This window comes from Sciurus vulgaris (assembly GCF_902686455.1).
Source record: "Sciurus vulgaris genome assembly, chromosome: 2".
NCBI lineage: Eukaryota > Metazoa > Chordata > Mammalia > Rodentia > Sciuridae > Sciurus > Sciurus vulgaris.
Window position 1 is genome coordinate 29,160,359 of NC_136462.1, and position 23,738 is coordinate 29,184,096.

Sequence of the window (23,738 nt, forward strand, 5' to 3'; positions counted from 1 at the left end):
TTATACTGTGCTGTTTCTGAAAGCAAAATTAGTATAGTAATTGCTTCCATTCTGCTTTGTCTTGGTTCATTCTAGATTTTACCATAATCTTATTAGGAAAAAAGTAAAACACTGAGATGCAAGGAAGGGACAAATCATATAGGGAGTCAGAAGATAGGACATTTTCCCCTTCCTGGCAGCACAAGTTATTAAAAATGAAAAATACCATTGTCTCTCAGTTTATTTCAAGTTTGGGAATTTGCTGTTGCCAATACATCTTTCTCCCTGGGCATAATTTATACTAAAGGCAGATTCCTTTATTTATATTCCCTATTAATCAGGACTTCCCATTTCCTGGCTATTAATTACCTCCCTGCTTTAATGTTGATTCAAAGAATTTTCAGACCTTTTCTTTGTACTCTCTCCAAGAAGTTAGCAGGTCCCCAGTAAAGAATAAAAACTTAGGAACAAGATTTTGAAACAAATTGATTATCTCAATGGAAAAAAGGAAAAAAAAAAAAAAGGTTACTGTATATTCCAGGACCCCCAGTGGATGCCTGAAAACATGGATAGCACTAAGCATGCATATACTGGTTTTCCTAAGGGCCCGAAAGCATGACCACATATATCAGTTAATCTTTCCTTCCATGTTTCATGTGCCTTCTTTGCATCACAATTGTTGTGCTTTGGGGCCATTATTAAGTAAACTAAGGGCTACTTGGATACAAACACCACAATCCGGAGACAGCCCATCTGATAACCAAGATGGCTGCTAAATGACTATTATATGCGTGGTGAATACAGCACATGGATGAGTGGGACAGAGGTTCAGCAGGACAGCATGAGATCTTACCATGAAACTGAGAATGGCATGCGGTTTAAAACTTGTGTCTGGGAAAAATAGTCAGTGGTAGAGCACATGCTCAGCATGTGCAAGGTCCTAGGTGCAGCCCCCAGCACCTAAAAAATTTTTTTCTGGAATTTTCCACTTAATATTTTTGATTTATTTCTGGAATTTTACATTTAATATTTTTGTATCATGACTGGTCACAACTAACTGAAATCTTGGAAAGTGAAAACGTGGATAAGGGGAGAACTACTATAGTTCAAAAAGGAAATTTGAGAATAAAATCCCAAACCAACATGTAAGTATGGGAAAAACAGTACAGCTTTTAAAGATTGTGGCGGTTTTTGAGAACTATCAGGACTTGGAACTAGTACTGAAATGCAAGTTAAGTACTAGCAATCCATTTACATTTGAGGCTCTTTTCTTTAGGTATTACCACAAAAATCTAGAAGATCTGGGCCTTGAATTTATCTTTCCAGACACTAGTAATTCTCTGGTCCTTGTGGGAAAAGTACCACTCTGTTTTGTGGAAAGAGAAGCCAATGAACTTCGAAGAGGAAGATCTACCGTGACCAAGAGTATTGTGGAGGTGAGACATAGCTTCTGACATTGAGGAGACTGCTGAGTGAAAACCTCAACTTTTGTGGAGAATCTCTATATTTTTCCTTATTAAACATGCATTTACATAATTTACCAATAGTTTTTGAGGTGCTAGAAATTCAAAGGTGACCTAGCTCAAGGTGAGGAGAAAGGAGATTTAGATAATTATAGTACAAAAGAAATTTGGCCAGTAGAGGTTTGTTCAAAAAGTGTTATGGAAGTACAGAATGATTATTATGCACAGGGAGAGGAAGGTCAAGAAAACTGCCACAAAAAAGCTGTTTTCTTTCTTTTCTTTTTTTGTACTGGGGATTGAACCCAGAGGTACTTAACCATTAAGCCACATCTCAGCCCTTTTTTGTTTTTTTATTTGAGACAGGGTCTCATTAAATTGTTTAGGGCCTCACTGAATTGCTGAGGCTGACCTCAAACTTGTGATCCTCCTGCTTCATCCTCCCAAGTTGCTAGAATTACAGGCAAGTGCCACTGCACCCAGCAAAAGGCCTTCTAAGAAATGTTTTATAGAACCTTCCAGATACAGGGGAGAAGGGTATTCTAGACAGGAACCAATGTCAGAGATTCAAAACAGATCTACGTGGGGGGAACTTTTAACAGATACAGCTCCAATTAAGATATATATGGGGTAGTGTTGGAACTAGATGAGGCTTGATAGGTTACCAAGACAAAATCATAAAGGAATTTAGCTTTTTATACTGAGTAGTTCGTATTTCATCCTCTAGTCAGCCAATGAAGAATTTTAAGCAGTAGAGTTAGATACATTTGAACCAGGCACAGTGGCACACATCTGTAATGCCTGCTGCTTGTGAGGCCAAGGCAGGAGAATCACAAATTCAAGGCCAGCTTGAGCAATTTATCAAAACCCTGCCTCAAAATAAAAAGGGCTAAGAATGTAACTCAGTGGTATAGTATTTGCTTAGCATGTGTGAGACCCTTTCTGGTACTGCTGGAGAAGAAGGGATGCATTTGAGATTGCATTTTAAATATGATTACTCTACTTTGGCAGAGGTTTGGAAAGCTACAGCCTGGATGTGACTGAGGAGGTGTTGGGAAGGACCATTACTACTTACTTTGTTATTTCACTTTTTGCAACAAATATAACTTATTCTGTTTTTGTTGCATTCTCAGCCATCCTGTTTTCCATTAGAGCTTTCTCTTTTTTCTCTACTGGTTTAGAAGTTATATACACCATTCATTTCGGAAACTAGTCTTGAATTTTCACATGCACACTTAGCAAAGTTTAAAGGTAATTTATTTCTCTATCCTCTTCCTAAACTGTACAAAAACCTTTCAGCCCTTTATCTTTCATCATTCCCCTCTCATCTTCCATATTTTTGTTCAATTTTAACTCCACCTTGTTTTTAAGACTTCAGTGATCATTATTTCTACAATGTTTACATTAACCAAAATATTTATTAGAGTCTTTGCTGTTGCTTCCTACATCCTACTTGTTCCTTTTTTTTTACCAAAATAAATCTTTTAAAAATTATTCATGGATTGAATGAGGGCTAGGGTTGTGGCTCAGTGGTAGAACACTTGCCTAGCATGTGTGAGGCACTGGGTTCGATCCTCAGCACCATATAAAAGTAAATAAAATAAAGATATTGTGTCCAGCTACAACTAAAATTTTTTTTAAAAAATAAAAGTAAAAAAGAACCCATGAATAATAGGCTGTCTTTGAAAATAAGTTTATTTTGCCTTCATACTTGCATGATTGTCTAGTTGAAAACAGTCTTTCACATCACCACTTATCCCCTAGTATTTTGGAAATACTCTACTACTTTTGACTTTCTATTTTTGCCACTGAAGTTCAGTCAGCTAATGGTCACTACTCTGTGGGTAATCTGATTTTCCCTGTGGTTGCTTTTTAGATTTTTTTATTTGTCTTTGGTGTTCTGCAGTTTCTTTATGATGTATCTTAGTATGGATTTATTTTCATTTCTTTCTTGAGATTCATCTGCTTCTTCAGTTTAGAAGGTATACAGTCATTGTTGCTTCCAGTATTGCTACACTGCCCCTTCTCTCTCCCTCTCCTCTCTCTCCTCCCTCCCTCCCTCCCTCCCTCCCTCTCTTTCTCTCTCTCTCTCTCTCTCTCTCTCTCTCTCTCTCTCTCTCTCTCTCTCTCTTTCTCCTCTCTCTCTCTCTCTCTCTGTCTCTCTCCTGTGAATCCTGTAAAACATTTGTTGGACCTTACCTATCTACTCTCCATGTTTCAGACTCTTTCATTTTTCCCATTGCTTTATCTTTTTCTAGTACATTCTGGGAAAGTTCCTTGTATATATTTCAGTGAACTAAAGTCTGTCTTCATTTACTTTTTAATTATATAATTAACTTATAAACTGAATCTTTTATTTCAACTACTATTTTTTAAAATATTTTTTTAGTTGTTAATGGACCGTTATTTTATTTATTTATATGTGGTGCTGAGAATCAAACCCAGTGTCTCACACATGCCAGGCAAGTGCTCTACCACTGAGCCACAACCCCAGCCCTCAACTACTATATTTTTTTTCCAGAAGTTTTATTTGGTTCTTTTTCAAATTTGCTTGTTATTTTTTTTTTTTTCCCTTTAAAATTTTCTATTCCTTTTTCTTTAGCACTTATGTTTGGAGCACAGGCAAATCAGTTCACAGTTTGTCTAGTAATCTGAGTTACTTTACTAATCTCTAAAATAAAAATTAGAAGATAGATTTAGTGACAGTTCTGGGATAGGTTGATCTGGAGAAGATCTGAGGCAGATCTAAGCAGATCTGAGTAGTTGAGGGCTATTGCACTTCGTCAAATAGGAGAGGATGAGGATTTGACCAAGTCAGCCAATGGAAAGGATCAACATATTTGAGAGAACTAATTTGGTAGGTAAAATCAGTAAGACCTGGTGATGAAGGAAAAAACATACATTAGAGTGATTCTGAGAGTTCTAGCCTAAGGTCATTGAAAGACACAGGAATAGAGGGGGGAAGCACATCTGGCGAGGAGTTGGATCATGATCTTGGTGTCGACAGTGAATGTGCCTTCAGGTGGGCACACCTAGCGGATGGGCTGACCTACAGAGCTAGCACTTGGGAGAGAAATCTGGGCTGTAGATAGATATCTGAAAGTTAATAGATTGTACATTTTGGCAATACCAGAGACTAGAGAAGGATCTAGAGGAAGGAAGTGATGGTCCAGGGAGAACAGGAAGATCATATAAGGGAGAGAGCAAAAGGAACACCAGCATTACAGTGTGTATGTTTTAGCAAAGGTCTGAAAGTGATTGCTGAAAAGAGGAAACTGTAAGGTTGGTTGAAAATGTCTAAGAAGGCAGAAATCTGGGAAAAGTAATATCACCAAAATCAAGGAAAATTGTAAGTGAGAAGGGATTGATCATCAGTGGCCATAAAGCAAAGCCTGAGAAACTGGATTAGTCATCTTGTAGAATCCCTTTCTGGGGATGAAGCTGGGCAGATGACAGAGTGGGGGTCAGGAGTGAGCAAAGGGAGAGGAATGAGGCAGGTAGACTACTCTTCCATCCACTTTGGCTAGACAGATAAAGAGAGATAGAGTGACAGCTAACCGTTAGGGAGTGTCGAGAAGTGTGGGGGCAGGACAGAGGCTGAGGAAGGAATTTTGTTTAAGATGGAAGAGACATGAGCATGGTGTAGGCTACGGATGAGAGGACATCTAAGAGCAAGAGGCAGTTTTTGGACTACCTGGACTCTACCCTTCCCACAGCTGCCTTTTGATCCTGCAACCTTTGCTTTGCTCTCAGCAGACCTCTTCTCTCCACAGCTCTGGTTTCCAAGTTGTCTTAAATCCAAAAGATAGGATCTGTTAGAATCTTTTATTGTAATTCAATCCCTAAAAATTTAACTGGAAAATTATAATTAAAAACTTTTCCTAGAGTGACTTCAAAGACTACCATTAAGGACTTTTTCTTCAATATGAAACAAAGCTTACAGTTTCAGATAATCACGATTTTCTGAAACCTGATCAGACTGATCAAGAGAGATTTTGTTGATTCTGGAAGAAGCCAAAACAGTTTGGTGTTTTGAGGTGGTAACTCTTTGAATCCTAGCAGCAGATTTTTTTGGCAGTGGGTACCAGGGATTGAACTCAGGGGCACTCAACCACTGAGCCACATGCCCAGCCACGGTTTGTATTTTATTTAGAGACAGGGTCTCACTGAGTTGCTTAGCGCCTTACTTTTGCTGAGGCTAGCTTTGAACTTGTAATCCTCCTGCCTCAGCCTCCTGAGTCGCTGGGGTTACAGGAGTGCACTACCATGTCTGACCTGAAAGATCATTTAATACATCCTTCTATAATGTTCTATATTCCAGTCTGCTGAATGAGCCTTTTAAACATTATTTAAATTATGCTGTATTACTTGAACCATTGAAATAGGAAATAAGCTGAGAATTAGACCCTTCTTCCCCTCATCAGACTTACAAACTGATGTTTTACAGCCTGATATAGAAGCATAAAAGAGAATAGTAAAGAAGTTAGGTTTGATTTCCATCCACACCAGCTTTGTTAGTGAATTGGGTGTCATTTCTGTTTAGATTTGTTTGGGAAAATATGTGGCATGTTATATGTACATGAAATATAGTATCTACCACCTGGCTCTTGGTAACAGTGCTCATTTATAAATTTGGTCAACTAGAATATATAGGAAAGAGCAGAGAGAATATTCTGAGTCTGATTTAGAAAGAAAATCATGCTTTTGTAATCTTAGGAAGACGATTTTTACATTGCCATTTCCATGAGTAAAGAAATCTCATGTTTCCTTATAATGAAATCATTAAATGTGCTGTATCTCACAAGTTTTTTCCCCCCATCAAGAAGTTAAACAAGTTGGTAGCATTAAATAGTGCTGGGTTTAAATTTCTTTAAGCTTTTGTAGTATCTACAGGGGCTTAACTATTGAAAAGGTTACCCCAGGGGCACAGATATCCAAGGGAGGAGAAACTTCTTTACAAAATGCCTCAGAAAATAAGCTTTTGACATGAAGGGAATTGTCCCAAAAATAGACTGTGAGAAGTAAATTTACTTCTGCTTGTTATATCTAAACAAGTGACAGTGCACAGTTGTGTTGATGATTTTTGTATATTTATTCTCATCTTGCATGTAATATTAAACTTGTTTTAGTTATGACTATACATACAAGCAGTCTTACAACAAAACAAATCTATACCTAAGACTGTATTGCTGGGACTTTCTCCTTGCAGAGGCATATCTTAAAGGAGAAAATTGGGATAGTCTGTAAACTATTGGAGGGGTAATACAACGTAACAGTAGACTAATGCCTGGTTTCCTTTTTTGATTTGTAGGAATTTGTTCAAGAACAAGTGGAGGTAAGCTTTTCTCTTGAGGTTTCACACAGACTGCCACACATAAAAGGCTTCATTGTCTCATTTCCTTCTGTTAATAATGTAGCTGCTGCAGGCCACAGGAAGTATCCAGGGGACTTTGCCACTGACTGTCCAGAAGGTGTTGGCCTCCCAAGCCTGCCATGGTAAGAGCCTCAACAGCCAGCTGAGCACTGGCCTCAGTGCAGTGACTGAGAAAGAAGCAGAGGCACATTTCTGCTCCCTCCCAAAAAGCATAATTTAAATTTAAAAAAAAAAAACAAAAAACTAAGTACACAAAAAACAAAGCCTAAAACATTTTACAAAGCATGGTGCCAACACTGACTTATGTAAGTGGAGGAGTGATGTCTTTTTAATTTTTTTAAAATTGATGCATTATAATTGTGCACAATAGTGGGATTCTTTGTTACATATTTGCACATGCACTGGAGGAGTGGCCTCTAGAGGTACAGTTGGAGTTGAGTTTTGAATGAGCAGAGGGTGATGGATGCAGGCCTGGAAGGGGGAGTTCACCACAGGGAGAGGAAGTAGCCTTTGCAGAGCACCAAGAAATTGGACTGTAAGAGAGCAGACGCCTGGGTCACAGCAAACTCTTTAGACTTGATACAGAAGGCATGAAAGGCACTGAGGGTTTAGTCAAAGATGACAAAATGTGGAATGGTATTGGAGGAACTTACTTTAGGGATCACACAGCTACGGACTCTCCCATGACTATCATTAGACCACAGTGAAGTCTCCAATCCACTGACCTCCTCCCTTCACCCTTTTATCCCTCTCTCTCTCTCACCTCCTGTGATCTATCATTAATCTGTCTCCTGCAAATATCCTCAAGTCCTTTGCCCCGTTATCTTACCCTTAATCCTTACAGCAACTCCATCACTAAATTTCATCATCGTTATCTTCAAAATGTTTCCTAAATCTGTCTCATTTGATCTGACTTCACTTTCACCCCCTCTTCCCTCATTCTAGCCCCTATTTGGGGTGGGGTATACAGGGGACTCAACCCAGGGGTGCTCTACCACTGAGCTATTTCTCCAACCCTTTTTGAGACAGGGTCTCACTAAGTTGCCCAGGCTGGCCTTGAACTTGGGATCCTCCTGCCTCATCCTTCCTTGTCGCCAGGATTACAGGCATGCACCACTATTCAATGCTCTTAGTTCTCCACATCCATTCTGGCTCTCCCTTCAAGCTATTCTCTTAATCTTTTTGAAGCATCCCTCTGAGTATGTCATTCTTCTAACTGAAATATAGCAATGGCTACCCACTGCTCTTAGTATAATATTTTTATTCTTTACTCTAAGGGTCTTCATAATTTGACCCCTGCCTGCCTCTTCAATGTCATCTCACATGACTGGGCTTTCTCTTGATCTTTACATTTTTCTTTGGTTCTGTTCTCCCTGTGTGCTAAACTTCTGTCAGTCTCAGGGCCTTTGCACTTGTCTTTCCTCTGCTTGGAATCTCTCCTGCCCCTTCTTCAGTCAGTTGTCTATCTTAGTCCAAGGTCTCAGCCTTCCTTGACTTCCTAAACTAGGTTTGGTCTTCCTGTTATATACTCATATTCTCTATTTTATAATACCTAAATTATTGTGTAATTATTTGTTTAATGTTTGTCTCACTGCCCAGAAAGGTTCCTAATGCAAAGCATATACTTAATAGATATTTTTTCACAGTGAATTAATGTAGAGATAAAAGGTAAGTTCTAATAATACAAGGGTTTATAAAATTAGGAAATTATTATGGAAATTAGAAAAAAGAAGCAAATAAAATTGGCATTGAAAGAAAACAATCAGAGATTGCTGTTGGACAATCCTTGGACAAAAGCTAACTTCAATTTCACAAACTCATAAGAGGCAAAAATACTCTTAGAAAAATCCCAAAAGCAAGCTCCTAACAAGGTAAGAAATGCCTCGTGTAAATACTCCCTAAGGAAAAGCTGACAGATAGAGGTCAATCCTGAAGCCTTAAAGTTTCATCCATGGCTATAAATTCCAATTTCAAGCTGTATTTAAAGCCACAATTAAAAAAAAAAAAAAAAAGTCTAAGAAATGCTACTTTTTCCAGATATTTGGCTCTGACCCAGGGTCAACATTGGTTTCCCACCACGTACACTGTAACCTTCTGGTTTCTCTTTTGTTTAGGGGCCATCAAGTTTAATGACAGCCTGAGCCTAGAGGAGAGCTATCGCCTTATTGAAGCTCTGTCGTGGTGCCAGTTGCCATTCCAGTGTGCTCACGGGAGACCTTCTATGCTGCCACTAGCTGACCTAGACCACTTGGAGCAGGAGAAACAGGTACACTAATGACTAGGATGTGCAGGAAGGAGCAGTTTGTCTTTATTTTCCAAATCCTGCTTTCTAAGTGCAATCTGTCTTAATCCTTTTCAAAATGTGAGAGTTGGGAAAAACAAGCATTGGAGCTTTCATTGAAAGCCTTGCTCATTTCGGCTTCCAGCTCAAATTCAAAACGGAACGTAGACTAAATTGTCAGATTATCTACATGATGGCTTTGTATTTTTAAGCTTAACTTCTATACAGATTTGTGTATCTTGAAATGTTATCTAATGGCTCTGGGTCTGATAAGGTGCAGAAGTTCTTCCTGGAGGTAGAAAAGGTTGATAGAAATACAAAAAGTTCACTATTGGTAGAATATAGCCTCAGCATCCAGTTTCTTGTTAGTATGTACTAGAAATGTGACCTGTGACTATAGCTAGCCACATCCAATGATGTCTTGAGTTGTGGCTGGGGATCCTTGTCAGGCAGGGAACCAGGCTTTAGGAGATCTCTACACTGCTGTGGCTCTTGCTACCCAGCAGCCATGGACAATGATGTGCATAATGCAATCAAGGCACAGAGTGGCGTAAATTAAGAACATTTTCTATCCCTATTATAATCTCCTTCCCCAGCACTGGGGATTAAATTCAGGGGCACTGAGCTATATCCCCATCCCTTTTTTTTATTATTTTTACTTTGGACACTCTAACTAAGTTGCCCAGGCTGTCCTCAAACTTGCAATCCTCCTGCCTCAGTCCTTCGAGTAGCTGGGATTACAGGTGTGTGCCAGGGCACCCAGCTCTATCCTTATTATAGTCTTAAATGAAAACAGATCATGAGCAAATAGTAGTAATGTCCATGTTGCTCTTTTCCAAAATCTTTTCTTTTGCTTATTTTTCCTGCTAAAGGCTGAAAAGACTTTTCTAGTTTCCTGACTCAGCCAATTGATTTTACTCCATTAAGAGCTCTTTGTTTCACATAACAAAGAAAAAAAATGAAAAAAGTTTTTTCCCCATTGGTGAAGAGATAAGAATCTAGATTTAAAGTTTGCAGTCTCAATAATCCTATAGAACTCTATAATCTTTTCTGAGTCCAGAAACTAGAAACCTAAACAGATTTGAACAACTGTAATTTTCAAATACTTTTATGCTACCTGGCTTTTCATATTGCTAATTGGAATTATTCTTTCATAGGTTAAACCTAATCTTACTAAACTTCGAAAAATGGCCGAGGCATGGCGTCTCTTTGGAAAAGAAGGAGGCCATGATGCAAGGCAGAGCCTGCAGTCCATGCCTTCTCGTGAGCCCCCTTGAGAGTGGATTTTTGGATCCATGAGGAACCCAAGGGCTTGAAGGACGCTAACTGCCTCTGAGCAGAGAGCATGAGCAGCAGCTAGCAGTGCAGCCTTGGCTGAGTCCCCCTGGTGCCTGGAGAGGGCCCTCATGTCAGTCCTCTGGTGCAGATGGTCCCTCTGGCTGAAGAGTCAGATGGAATCACGCCTAAAGACTATTTCTTTATTTGCACCCATAGACACAGGAGGTTGCCATATACTGTCTACCATTTATAACTTACTTTTAAGTGATGAAATTTAATGATTAATTGTTTGACTGGTGGGTTAGCTTGTGTTTGAGGGGCATGGTTGTTCTTTTTGTGTAATTTATTTCCAACCTCCAAATATGTACTTATGAAATTGAGCTGATACTAAACCCCCACTACAGCTAGTCCTATTCGGCCTTTCTCCACTACCCCCTGGTTTCTCCATTAGTCCCTCCTTTCCTTCAGTCTTCATTTCCCTTTGTTGCTTTTTAATATTCTAAATCACAAATTTACAGTTTCTCTACTTTCAGTGAATCCCTTCCTGAAATTGTCCATCAGAGCTGTGTAGTTAAGGGCTGGGGCTGGGGCTCAGTGGGAAGGTGCTTGCCTAGCATGTGTGAGGCCCAGTATGGCAAAAGAGATAGGAGAAAAAAAAGTGGGGATTTTAATAAAATTATTTTATGGGTTAAAAAACTATTAATAAAGAGAAACATGGACAAAGATAGAACGAGAAAAATTTCAAGTTCTGTTCCTGGTCTTTTGTTAGTTTTTTGTTATTACATTTTTAAAACTCACAGACTAATGTTCAGATTCTGTACCCATAAGATGGTAAAAATGCTATGAGCTTGTTTTTTAAAATATGATTTTTTGTGCTTTATAAAGTGTTTCTTTACGTGAAAGCAACTGTCATATCAAATGCAACATTTATTCTTTCAACCTAACAAGATATAGCCCACACTCTTTCTCCCCAGGAGACAAGGGTTCTTTTGGTCCCTTTTAAATTGTCTTGGTTTTATTATTATGCCTATCAAATGACCTTATGATTTTACTTGGGACTAGGATTAATCTTACTACAAATACTTGTTATTGCACTCTTAATCTGTATTTCCTCCACCTTTTCAGATGACTTGATTGTGGTTAATGGGACTCAACTAGTGAAAAAGCAAAAAAATCAGCTGGTAGAGTTTATTGCATCTGGGACACTGTATAATTAGTAAAATGTTGCAACAAGACTTTTTCTGACCAGCCGGCTCAAATTGGCCTTTATATCAATGAAATAATTTTCCTCATTTTTTAATACAGGAAACAAATGTGTGCTTATGGAAGAAAGTTTGTTTGCCAACAACCCTGGAGTGAATCTTGGTAATGAAAGTATTGCCTTCATTACTTGGGCCTCGGGATAGATGCAAGGGAAGTTTTCATTCTTTTTTGAGGGGATCCTTATAGTTACATAATTGAAACCCTGATGAATGTGCACCACTGTCTACAAATGGCCTTCGTTGTACTGTATAAGTGGGGGTTTCATACACTTGGAACTCTGATCTTAGAAAGGACGGTGTCTCAGGGGAGTTGCAAAGCTGTAAGGGGCCCTGCCTCCAGGTCCAGTGGGGAGCTATGGCGTTGGGCCTCAACCTCACTCACCAGAGTTGTGTGAAGACCACCTGTCCCAAAAATTTGAAAAATCTTTTTAGGTCAGACCAATTTGTGGAATTCAAAAAGTGTTACCTCTTATTAAGATTACGAGGGAGAAGTTCAGAAGGTTTTGGTATATGTCATTCCATACTACTGTATTTTTGAGAGTAGCAGAGAATTAGAAAAAGTTCTCCATAAATTATGTAACTAGTCTTCCTGGCTAGTCTGACTTAAGCAACATAAGAGCTACCTTTTTTAATTTATAAATTTAGTAGTATGCATTAGCATAAAAACAGCCTATTAACCAAAAATATCTATTTACTTTTCGTGGTATTGGGATTAGAACCCAGGGCCTCATGCCTGTAGGCAAACACTCTACCACCGATTTATATCCCCAGCTCTTTGATTTCCTTGTCTCACTAAGTTACCCAGGCTGACCTTGAACTTGAGATCATTCTGCCTGGGATTATTGGTGGGTACCCAGTTCCAATAAATTAATTTATTGCCTGTTAGATTTTATTTTCTGTTTTGTTTTTAATTCAAGTGCCATATGAACAGAGATGCATTTAATTTTCTAATACATGATAGTAATTATTAACACTCCTTAAGGTTTGTAAAATAACTTTTCATATAATTTATCTCATTTGAATTTCTTGATAACCTTTGAGATAGGTGGTATTATTATTTTCATTTTACAAAGGGGGAAACTGAAAAATCTTAAGTGATTTGTCTAAGATCACACAGCTAGTAAATGATAAAGCCAAAAGAGGCATCCCAGTTTTCTGACCCCAGTAACAATAAGAACCATAGTTAGAATTTACTGGGACTTGTATACTTAGTGTTTTGCATATACTACTTTTTTATTTTCTTTTTTTGTGTATGTGGTGCTGGGCATTGAACCAGGGCCCCAGGCACACTGTGTGTGCTGCTACTGAACTACACCCCAGCCCTGCATACACTTATTTCTGATCCTTACCACAGTCCTCTAGGAAGCTAGTCTCCCATCTTCACAGCTGAAGTCTGAGGCTCAAAGATGTTGCCCAGTTGCTAAGGACCTTGCTAAATAAGAATGAGTGCAGACCCAGGCCTGTGTGACTTCAGGTTGCAAACTCCTTCCCATTATTACCCCATGATGTATCCATGTAATACATTTTAAATTTACTAAGAATTCATTCATTTGTAAACTAAGTGGTTCAACTTTATTAGATTCTGGTTAGTAAAGTAACTTCAGAGGAAAACTTGAGAGATGTGAAATATGGCCATTCTTGAGAGTTCCCTTTTTGGTAACATCAAAATTTACTGAGAAATAAAGGTGTATATGGCTGTCTCTGCCTTCAAGAATCTTAGCTTTAGTGAGGGAGAAAGAGAAGGAATGAAGGAGAAAGATGAATGCGGTAGCTTCCTGCAGGTTCAAAGGTCATCAGTCACAGCTAACTCTTTGTTATTGAGATGAGCAGGAGCTGCCAAAAGCAAAGCGTAGAGTGCTGGCAAGAATGAGGAGAATGGGAGAGGCTCATGCAAGGACAGAACTGAGCTCAGGTCTGGAGCTCAAGAGCAGCAAAGTGGAGAGGTTCTCTAGCAAGTGGGCTTCCCGTGACAAAGCCAAGGCAAAGCAGGAAGGAGCCCAAGGTCAGGTTCTAGAGATGTATGTCGGCTAAGGAAGCCAGACCAAGGGAGAGCAGCTGCGGCCCAGCAGCTGCGCCCCAGCGGCTCCTGGAGAGCCAGGAGGAGCAGCGCAGCAAAGCTTCCAGTCACAGCCATGCTCAGCTCACTGAATAGAGGAAGAGCTGCTTCTGGCACAAAGAACCAGATTCTTACTGCTTGTTTTCCCCCTGCAGCGGCACCCATCTCATCAAAACACTTAGCAGCTTACCCAGAGAAGTGACTGGCATGTTCCCCACGGCATTTCATGCCTATTTTCACCCTTTCTTGGCTGATTTGCTCATCAATGGTCAGACAGCAGAGGTGGAGCCAGGAGAAAGGAAAAGAAGGAAGTCTGAGATAATCCAATTCACACAATCTGCACCTACCCTTCTTCTACCCCTCTTTTTATTCATTGGTTCATCATTTAGCAAATATGTAGTAAGTTCCTTCAAAGTGTTGCCTCTGAAGTCATGGGGCATATAAAGGAGAGTTACATGCCCATGAGTCATCTTGATCCCATGCCCATTTGTTACAGCGTACTCAGTCTCATCTAAAGACCTCTCCCAAAGTTCAGGTGACCTATCATAGCTATGGGACCTAAGTGTCTTGCCAGTGAACAAATTGAGCTAGTGAGCTAGTGTGACTTGAGCAGCAGTCTGAAGAACGGAGTTTGGGCCGGCCTTGCCCCTGACCTAGGCCTTGCAGCTTGCTATTTACTACAAAAACAAGGAATGGCCAGTGATGCCTGTACTGTGCCCCCATCTCCTACCCCCCAAAAAGCAATCTGGAGTTAGCTCTGTTGTTCAAAGTTTATTGTTAGCCAACATTGCATTACTTTTCTTTTAATGCAGAATAATATATATATATATATGAATATAAAATAAAAAATAAGAATATATATATAATCAAGTTTATATTATATATATATATATAAAATCAAGTTTCTGTTTTTTCACCACTATGCTTCTTAAGCTTCTGTAGGCAGGTCTTAATTCTAAATGCAACATGTGCTTTCAGGGTGGCAGGGGTCCGGGGATCCTTCTCTTTAGCACAGTATTTAATAGCAACATCAAGTGTCACCATTTCAAATGCAGTGAGGTTCAAAGGCTGCCCTCCATTATGCGAATGATCTGCAGGGACTGAAAGCTCAAACTCTACTAAATTGCTTAGCCATTGCACGATACCCTGGAATAGCAGTTTGGCAAATGAAATAATAATTTAAGGGCTGGGGTATAGCTCAGTGATAGAGAACTTGCCTAGCACGTAGGAGACTTCTGTATTCAAATCCCCAGTACCACAAAAAAGAAATAAAGAGAAGTAGGTCAGATATAAAACACTTCCAAACACCATATTCATTTTTTGTCAGGGAGGTGCACATCTACGGAGTTTTTGCAAAGACCAGGTATGTGACCTTTACAATAATTACATCATGGTCTTATATGTGACCAACCAGTTCTGACGTACTGAGTTCTATATATGCAGTGTTGCAGAGCCACACTGTGTGCAGACCCCATGCGACCACTGGCCTTCATAAGCCCAAAGATTGTCAACAGATTGCTGTGAGACACAGTTTTGAAGCACATCTCTGAAATGTACAGTCCTATGAGTACCGGCATTTCTTTCTTTGAGGTATCACTTTACACTTAAGTTTTTCTTGGTGGAGTATTTTTCAAAGATTTTTCTTCTGAGGCTAAATTAGGAATTTCTGTTCCTTATTCAAGTTCCAAGAATTGTGCCTTTCCTGCCCTCCGCCCAACTTGGAAGATAGAAACCGTGGGAAAGAGCGTCTTTACAAACTTCATTTAGTTATCTAACTTGGTTTATTTAGCATGTTCAGGAAGACTTCTGCATCCATGGAATCCTATTTCTGTTCATTCTCTCCAAGGATTTTTATTCTGGCTTCTGAGGAGGGATGTGGGACTCCTGTTTTGCCCTGTTCAGATTAGTTTTTCTCTTTCCAACATTTGCCCCTCTTCAAATGGAAAAAGGGAGAAGGGGAAATAAAGAAGCAAGGTTTTGTGGAGTTTACTTAACTTAGGACATAAAGATCCTGAAGAATACGCATTCCTGTACTTGTGTTCTAGGCACTGAAGACTTGGCCTGATGAGGCGGCTTCTAACCTTCATCTATCTCAGTCATGCCTGGGAAGGATGTTGGTGCTAATTTTAGACACCAAGACTACGATGCACAAAGGATAAGCATTTTTTGGAGCCAGGAACAGATTTAAATTCCTTGACTCACTGCTCTTCTTCCCCCAACCACACAACTATACCCAAGTGAATTGCTGTTAGAATTGGTGCCTTCAGAGGAGACAATTGCTCATAATTGGTAGCCATGAGCCACTTCACTGAGCAAGCATAGGGTCTTACTTAGATGCTTGAAAGAATAATTGACAGACTGAGGCCTGAGTGAGTCAAGTTCTTCTGAGTCACACAGCCTTGGTCTTGTTTTTCCCTGTCAGGAAGATGAAACCCAAGGCAGAGCTCTGTCTACCAGAGCAGAGGCCTTTCCCTCATAACCTGCTCTGACCAGTGTTGACCTAAATGTGATTATCAAACCACCTGTCCAATCTCTCAGGAGCAGATTCCTAGGCTCCCTCCCTCCACCCAAATACTGCCACATGAGGTAGAAAGCCAGCCTTTGTGACAAGCATCCTAGGGAGGTTCAATTTCAGGATGACTAGTTCCTAAATATGGCAGATCATCTGGAGATTTTAAGTTAAAAACCATAAATCATAAAATTTTCTTTTGAATAAAGGTCACATTATGCATTTTGTTCTACAGCTTGGTTCCCCTCACTCCAGCTTGTTTTTAACTAACAGAATGTTAAAACTAACTTCCTTATAAATCTATCCCATCTTTAAAGGGTGTCAAATCACCTGCCCACAGGGCATAGGCCAGTACCATATACAAGCTAAATGGATTCAACAGGAAGTTTTCAGTGGGTTTTCCTTCCAGTGGAATCTGCAGACCCTAACCAACTGCAGCCAACTCCTACCATTTAGGAATGTGGGTTAGGAGTTGCACAATCTAAGTTTTCAAGAAAAGCAAGAAATCTGAATTTCTTAAATGGGCAATCTCCAGATTCTTAAATATTGGTAACTAAAAATCAAGTGCTGGGTGAACCATCCAAAATGCTTTCAACCCAGTCACTGCTCTCAGCCACCCTTTTGAAACCGCTATTGCTTATATACATAATATCCCACAGCGAAAATGCCATATTTAACGTTTCTTCTATTGCTGAACACTTAGCCATGACATTACAAATGTGACGCTGAACATTCTTACCTTTGTGTGCTTGTACACATAATTCTAGAAGTGTAGGTTGCCTTTTAAAATGTTGTACAAATCTATAGTCCTATTAAGACATTTAAGAGGGTCCTTTTCTGGGAAGGTTTAAACTAACTCCCAGGGTTCTCCAAAGATCACATGCAGTAGGTCTAAGAGGGAGCAAAATGGTGTATTGTTTTAAGCTCCCCAGTGATTCTGGTAATCAGCGATCTTGGAACCACTGACTAGATTACTGAGGAGTTATTGGGGACCATATCCACTGAATTATGAAAACTAAATACTTTCATTTGTACTTCTATGTTCTAGACTTTCCCCTCTAATTACAGCCCTCTATGAAAACAAGAAAATGGTTCTGCTACTGCTATTTCAGTTCAATCAGAGTTCAGGACAACAAACAAACTCAGGAGCCTTCTAGTAGCTTTTATTGGCACAGCCTAGGAAAAGGTGTGGGAGCCATTTCTGAGCAAAAATTTACATCCCAGCAAGGTAGTCAGTGTTATGTTTAACACATCACTGAACCAGAAAGTTGAAGTCCCTGAAACAGACACAGCCAGGTCACTAAGAGGCTCCAAAATCAATAGGTAAAGCCCTGCTGCTCTGTTAAGACCTAAAAGGCAAGATACAGTCCTGGATGCGCGCCTTGTTCTGGGATGACTAAAAAGGCAGGAAACAGGATCAAGTTTTTTAAGGTTTACTCTGTCCACTCCTCTGCTGCTAGGAGGATGCGTTGCAGCAGCAGCACCAAGTCTCCTCTCCGCTGTCTAAGCAGCTTCTGCTCAGAACAACTGGTGGTCATAGGACGTGGTCATCAGGATGGTAGAGCTCACTCATCAGGCGGTAGATATAGGAAGGTGCATTCCCACCAATGTTGGAGATAAAGAGGGTAATGAGCTCAGGGGGGACGTAGTCAAACACAGGGCAGTGAACGCTGACCTTCTCCAGAATGTCCCCTGAAAGGCAATCACAACTGCTAAAGACAAAGCTGAGGCTTCTAAGAATTAAGTAGCACGTGGAGTCTAGGCTCAATAGTGCAGGCATACTGAAAATCAAGGAAGGGAAGTTGTGACACAGTACAAACTGGAAGAGAGGACTCCAGATCGTAATTCTCCCTGCTAAAACTCTCCAATGCCTTTGCCTAGTCCTTAGTAAAATTCAATCTGGCGATTGCAACCTTCAAAATCTGGCCTCACACCACCACCACATTATGACTTGTACCACTCTCCTCCATGTTCAGGACTTTCCAGCCATATGGCCATCTTTTTCCAACTGGGTAAGCGTATACCCATTTCAGGCTCCTGGAAAACTCTTGCCCTGATCTTCACATGGCAGGCTCTATTCATTCAGTAAAACTGGTGGCAATGTCATCTTAAGACCCTTGTCCAATCTTGTTAGTACCTCAGCCTCTTTCTAACACATCACTTTTGTTTTATTCCTAAAACATCCCAGGTCCTGACGTTTTCTTATCTATTGTCCACAACAGAATAAAAGCTCTGTGGGAACAGGGCCTATTATTGTTATATCTGACATGCCTAGAGACCGTGGGTGCTCAATATATATTTCTTAAAGAATGGGTATTTAAATAAAGGGATGAAATTATTCAACTTCCAAGAAGAATTAGGAACCCACGTATTGTGCTTTGTGCTCAGAGGTGTTTTTGGCCAGCTTAACTGCTTAGGAGGCAGCAGGTTCATTGAGTAGAGAAAAAGAACCCAATACACAAGGGCATCCAGGCTACACGTGAGTTTTACAGGTATGAAAATTCCAAAACTTGCTTCTTTGGCAGTCATGTCACCAAAATGACTCCCTGCAGCAACTGAAAACAGGCAAGGTTTTCTACTCAATCATTGCCTGTATTTCAAATAAAGTGCAAAGCCAAACCCAGTTAATGCTGAGTGCTCCAACCTACCATGGCCCCAAGAACTCAGCTAACACATATATATTATTCTAAGAGCAAATTAACAAGGACTAGCTCAGGTCCCCATCCTCAGCTGCTAAATACAAAGTTATCACAAGAAGTATAATGAAATACACAACATGACAGCACTCAATCCTACTAACCACCCCAATGACAAAAAGACCAAACACACGCACACCACTCTCCAGTACCTTCTGTGAAAGGTAGGACTTCTTCAGGAGCCACAAACTTGTGAAATGAATCTTCTTCATTGGGGAACTAGGAAAGAAAAAAAAATTTAAAGGAGACCCAGTAATTCCATTCGTAGATATGTAACTAAGAGAAATGAAAATATATCCCCACACAGAAAATTTATACACAAATGTTTAAAGCAGCTTGCTTTACAGAAGCCAAAAGGAACCAACCCAATTGCCCATCCACAAATGAATGGATAAACTGTGGTATACCCAATGGAATGATTCAGACTTCAAAAGGAAATTCTGACATATGTTACAACATGGATGAATCTTGAAAACATTCTGCTAAATGAAAAGTCATAAACAAAATGTCACATATGATTTCTTTGATATAAAAATATATAAAATTGTCAAATCCATAGACAGCAGACTAGTGGTTAGTAGGAGATGGGGAAGGATGAGTAGGGAGCAATGACTTAATGGGTACAGGGTGTTTTTCTGGAATGACAAAAAGTTGTTGGTTTTTTTTTTTAATTTATTTTTATTGTAAACAAATGGGATACATGTTGTTTCAGTTTGTACATGGAGTAACAGCATACCATTTGCATATTCATATATTTACATAGAGTAATGATGTTTGATTCATTCTGTTATTTTTTTTCATTCCCCCCCCACCCCTCCCACCTCTCTTTTCCCTCTATACAGTCCCTGGGATGACAAAAAGTTTTAAAGCTAGAGAATGATAGTTGCACAATGCTGTGAATGTACTAAATTCCACTAAATTGTACATTTTAAAATGGTTAATTGTATGCTATGTGAATTTCACCTCAATTAAAAAATACAGAGACATATAAATAGGTTGTTTTCAATGCAATTAGCTTTTATCACTGACAAAATGGCTCTTTACTTAGCATCTGCTTATATTCAGGCCATAAAGGACAGGCCTTTATGACAATGACAAATAAAACCAATTCTATGACCCTACTTTCAACCTGTTAGGCATTTTCAGAAATGGTTGGGCAATGGGGGGGAGGTTACTTGCATGTACAGGGTCTTTCCTTAGTCCATATTGAACTGACATTATAATTTTGACTTCTAAAGCTGGCAGGATATAACTATCAATTGTGTTTTCTGGATCAAGACTTCTGTGGCTCTTTCTGTCCTCTACTGGGTCTAATTCATTGAGTAAACTCAGAGTGAGGAGGTCAAGTTCAAGCCCACACTCTGGCTCCCTTCTTTCTGTTGCTACAAGCTAGAGACAGACACACATACCTGTGGGGAAAGCTTGAACATGGGTGCACAGACAATGAGTGGGGTGAAATGGTGCTTTGCTGCCAGTGCCAGGGTATGGGTTCCTGCCACAGCTCTCAGGGCGCCATTAGCCAGGATGGTCTTTGTGCCAATGATCACCTTTGGGACAAGAAGAAAATGTGAGCCATCCCGGGGACAGGGCCATTGGCCACCAAAGGTTGAATGCTCAGGCCTCCATCTTGGCACCCTGAGAAATCATAGATCAGCAGGGGGAGAGTGAGCCTAGGCTCAGTACTATAAAGTTCTGGCTTTCCAAAGGAAACAAGAATGTAGCATTGGACAGGAAACTGCAATTCCTATTGCTCTCTGCCCTGTCTTTTTTGGAATCTATATGCCATACCTCCCGACAAGCCAGGAGTCTTCTTTATTTACCATCCACTATTGCCAAGTTCTTTTGAGCCTAAGACAGGAACCCTGTGGCCAATCCCTAACAGCTGACACTCCTAACTTGGTTTTGCATCTTTCTTTTCAATTTTTTAACCAAATTTGGATGCTACTCCAAGTGAAGAACAATGATGCAGACAAGAGGGAAAGAAATTCAGCTAATAGATTTAAAGTGCCTAAGTATGTACTTTCAAAGGGTAATTAGTATCTTTCTTCTTTTACCATAGATATAAGAGAAGAAGAAAAAAAACCCAGTATTTTAGAAATATAATCTTCTTGAATTCTACAGAGTAACTTCAAAGACACCCACCTTGTTGACTCTTGACATAACAGCAAAAATGGCAGCATCAGTCATGACAGTAGTCTCAATACCTGCTTTGGACAAATTGACAGCCATCTCGTGGCCCTGCAATAGGAGGGAAAGGCTGATTCTGGGAGAGAAAGAAATAGTGAAAAAGCTCTCAGATGTACCTGGACTTGGGAATCCTGTACTATAGGCATATCCAGCAGCCAGTTCCAAAAGATAACCCACTTTTCTGCCTATGATGGGTATTCTCTTATGAGCTGCAGGAAAGCTCAGGGGAAGCTAATAAACATATTACTCTACAGTAGCACTAAAGCAGTCACAAAACTGGAAATACAACTTGCTTGCATAATTGAGCATAGCTGCTACAATAACTCCTGGCTCATTCTTTTACAACATCCTGCATCCTTACATATTTCTCTTCTTGAAACCTGTTATTTACTTAAGGATTGGGTGAGATCAGACAAAGCACCAGTCTTCCCAAGGTAAATTACCCTCTTGTGATTCCTAAAAGAACCAATATGTATCTCTTCTTGGAACCAATAGTTTCACCGAACTTTCTTAAACCAAAGCTTGAAAATGTTCACCAGATGAACAACCTGAATTCTGTTAAGGTTCTACCTCCACCCATTCCCTCCTTTATTCCTTCATTTTTCATTTTTCCTTAGCAACTCCACCAGTTCACCCTACCTGGCAGAAGGGAGCACACTCTGCTACAATGACATGGAATTTCCTCTTTCGGGCAGCTTCTTTGAGGAAGGCCTCTACTGTTCTGGAAAAGCCAATGGTCATGATCACCTCATTGGAATGAATGTGCTCCAGAGCCTGGGCTGCGATGTTCTCCGTGGTGCCTTCTGCAAAACATTTTTTGCAAGGGAAATATGAAACCACCATGCTACATCACAGACATGACAAGAGTATGGAAAGGGATGTTTGCCCTTCATAAACTGCCCACTTGGCAGAACCTGGTACTACAAGATTAATGGACTTAAAATGAAATGTCACAATTTCCTAAAATTCCACTCCTTTGGGATTTTCTACCTCTTAAGTTCTCATCCTGCATCTCTTTTCCAGTGGCACTCCTACTCATCAACTTCCTTCCTGCCGCAATGTCAGCTCCTTAAAAATACTTCTGAAGACACTAAGTTCAGTCAAGAAACAGTAATCTGGGGGAACCCTAAAGTTCTGACTGTGAGGTGAACAGAGCTGCTTCCTAAAAGAACTCCTCCTCCAAAATGTGGCCACAACAACCTCTACCTGAGAGAGGGAAGCAAGAGAAGAAAAATGGGGAAGGAATTTAGAAGTAGTAGTTTGGGGCCTAGCTTTTTTGTCCTATGAGGAACTCTGATTGTAATGAGTATCTGTAGGTCTCTTGGGTCACAGAGACAAGGTACATATGTAGAAAAAAAATTAAGAGGAAGTTTAGTAAGGGTGGGTGTATCAAGTGTGGTTTTAGGAAGTTTTTTCCTTTGAAATGAAAATAAACCTCTGTCCTAAAAGAGTCTTTGCCACAGTGGATCTGCAGCCTATAAGCGACTGGTCTGTAAAGAAAATAGAAAAGGTTACTTTAGTCTTGCTGCGTATTCCACCCATTCCTAATTAGGGAACCAGAGGACAGGTAATCCCTTCCACCTCTGCTGATGAACGACTTCCAGGGGCTTGCTTTTGTTTCCTAATCGTTTGCAACCTGTTCAGTCCACCCAGCGTTCAGACGTCTTACCCAACTCCACTAGCAGCTCATTAATCGCCTCAATAATGTTGGACTGAAGTTGGGCATAATGGACGCTGAAATCCTCGCTCAGGCCTCCGGATGTCAAAAGTTTGTGCAAGGACTCCTGCTGATCGCTCTCATCACTGCGTCCATGCAGTCTACGGGGACAAGAAGACCCAAATGGGGAGCAGGTATGGTCAAGTAAGCAACAAGTGCTGCTCAGCCACAACAGTGGCTCCAAGTGCGCAGAGAGCACATGCAAAAAGTGTCCCCAAAGTGTCCAACCCAGAGCCCAGGCCGTGAGCCCGACCTGCCGTACTCCTCCCGGATGATCTTGAGCACTCTCCGCACCATGTTGCCCACGGTGGTCTCCGAGGGCTGCGCAGCTGTCATCCTCCTGCCCTCTCTGCGGATCAACTCCATCAGCTCCCCTACAATCCGAGAGAGGGTGTGAGGCAGAGCAGCTGACCGTGCGGCCTGGGCAACTTTTATCCTTGGGATCCGGGACGCGAACGAGGTGGGCTCCCCTCACCTGCGTTGCTCCAGCGGTGGTCCGTGATGATCCGGCGCAGCAGCCCCAGGGTCTCCCGAGCCATGTCCTCGGAGCTGCGCTGCCCGCCGCCCCGCTTTAGGGTCTCCACAAAGCTCTCGATCCTCTCGGACAACTCCGAGTCCTTCGCCGCGGCCCCCGGCATCGCAACAGCAGACAGTGGCAATCCACACCTGAGAGACGCACGGTTACACTTCCGGGGCGGGAGAGGTCAACTTCCGCTCGGAGAAGAAAACTTCGCTATGAGACACAACAGGTCCGCCCCTTTCATCTGCTTGGGCCAATCAGAGACGTGGGGCTCGGGTTGTTCACTTTCCACGGTGCCTCTGCTCGCCGCGACCGGAAGTGGCTTTTCCAGTTCGCTCCAACGCTGAGCTGGGGTGACCGGTCCCGCCTGAAGAGGCGGAGGGAAGGCTACTCTGCTGCTATGGTAACGGCAAGCCTCT

The 23,738-nt window shown here is 40.8% G+C and overlaps 2 protein-coding genes across 6 annotated transcripts in view; one reads left to right on the plus strand and one right to left on the minus strand.

The window, feature by feature from the left end:
• MLH3 (mutL homolog 3) overlaps nucleotides 1–10,596 on the plus strand; it is a 31,655-nt gene extending 21,059 nt beyond the window's left edge. For 3 of the 4 annotated variants that reach the window (XM_079127463.1, XM_079127465.1, XM_079127464.1), the window contains 5 exons: nucleotides 1,256–1,415; nucleotides 6,751–6,774; nucleotides 6,857–6,935; nucleotides 8,928–9,079; nucleotides 10,252–10,596. In XM_079127463.1, coding sequence (XP_078983589.1) covers nucleotides 1,256–1,415; nucleotides 6,751–6,774; nucleotides 6,857–6,935; nucleotides 8,928–9,079; nucleotides 10,252–10,371 — 535 coding nt within the window. In that variant the 3' untranslated portion in view covers nucleotides 10,372–10,596. Of the gene's footprint in view, nucleotides 1–1,255; nucleotides 1,416–6,750; nucleotides 6,775–6,856; nucleotides 6,936–8,927; nucleotides 9,080–10,251 lie in introns of those variants that run through there. The other variant, XM_079127466.1, reaches the window with a different exon arrangement.
• The window catches only part of EIF2B2 (eukaryotic translation initiation factor 2B subunit beta), a 30,028-nt gene extending 6,517 nt beyond the window's left edge, over nucleotides 1–23,511 (minus strand). Inside the window, exons 1-8 of one of the 2 annotated variants that reach the window (XM_079127470.1) lie at nucleotides 23,275–23,509; nucleotides 23,053–23,173; nucleotides 22,752–22,900; nucleotides 21,722–21,885; nucleotides 21,038–21,133; nucleotides 20,305–20,442; nucleotides 19,048–19,114; nucleotides 17,347–17,891 (exon numbers count right to left, since the gene is read on the minus strand). In XM_079127470.1, coding sequence (XP_078983596.1) covers nucleotides 17,734–17,891; nucleotides 19,048–19,114; nucleotides 20,305–20,442; nucleotides 21,038–21,133; nucleotides 21,722–21,885; nucleotides 22,752–22,900; nucleotides 23,053–23,173; nucleotides 23,275–23,437 — 1,056 coding nt within the window. In that variant the 5' untranslated portion in view covers nucleotides 23,438–23,509 and the 3' untranslated portion in view covers nucleotides 17,347–17,733. Of the gene's footprint in view, nucleotides 1–17,346; nucleotides 17,892–19,047; nucleotides 19,115–20,304; nucleotides 20,443–21,037; nucleotides 21,134–21,721; nucleotides 21,886–22,751; nucleotides 22,901–23,052; nucleotides 23,174–23,274 lie in introns of those variants that run through there. The other variant, XM_079127471.1, reaches the window with a different exon arrangement.
• Between the last annotated feature and the right edge of the window lie 227 nt (nucleotides 23,512–23,738).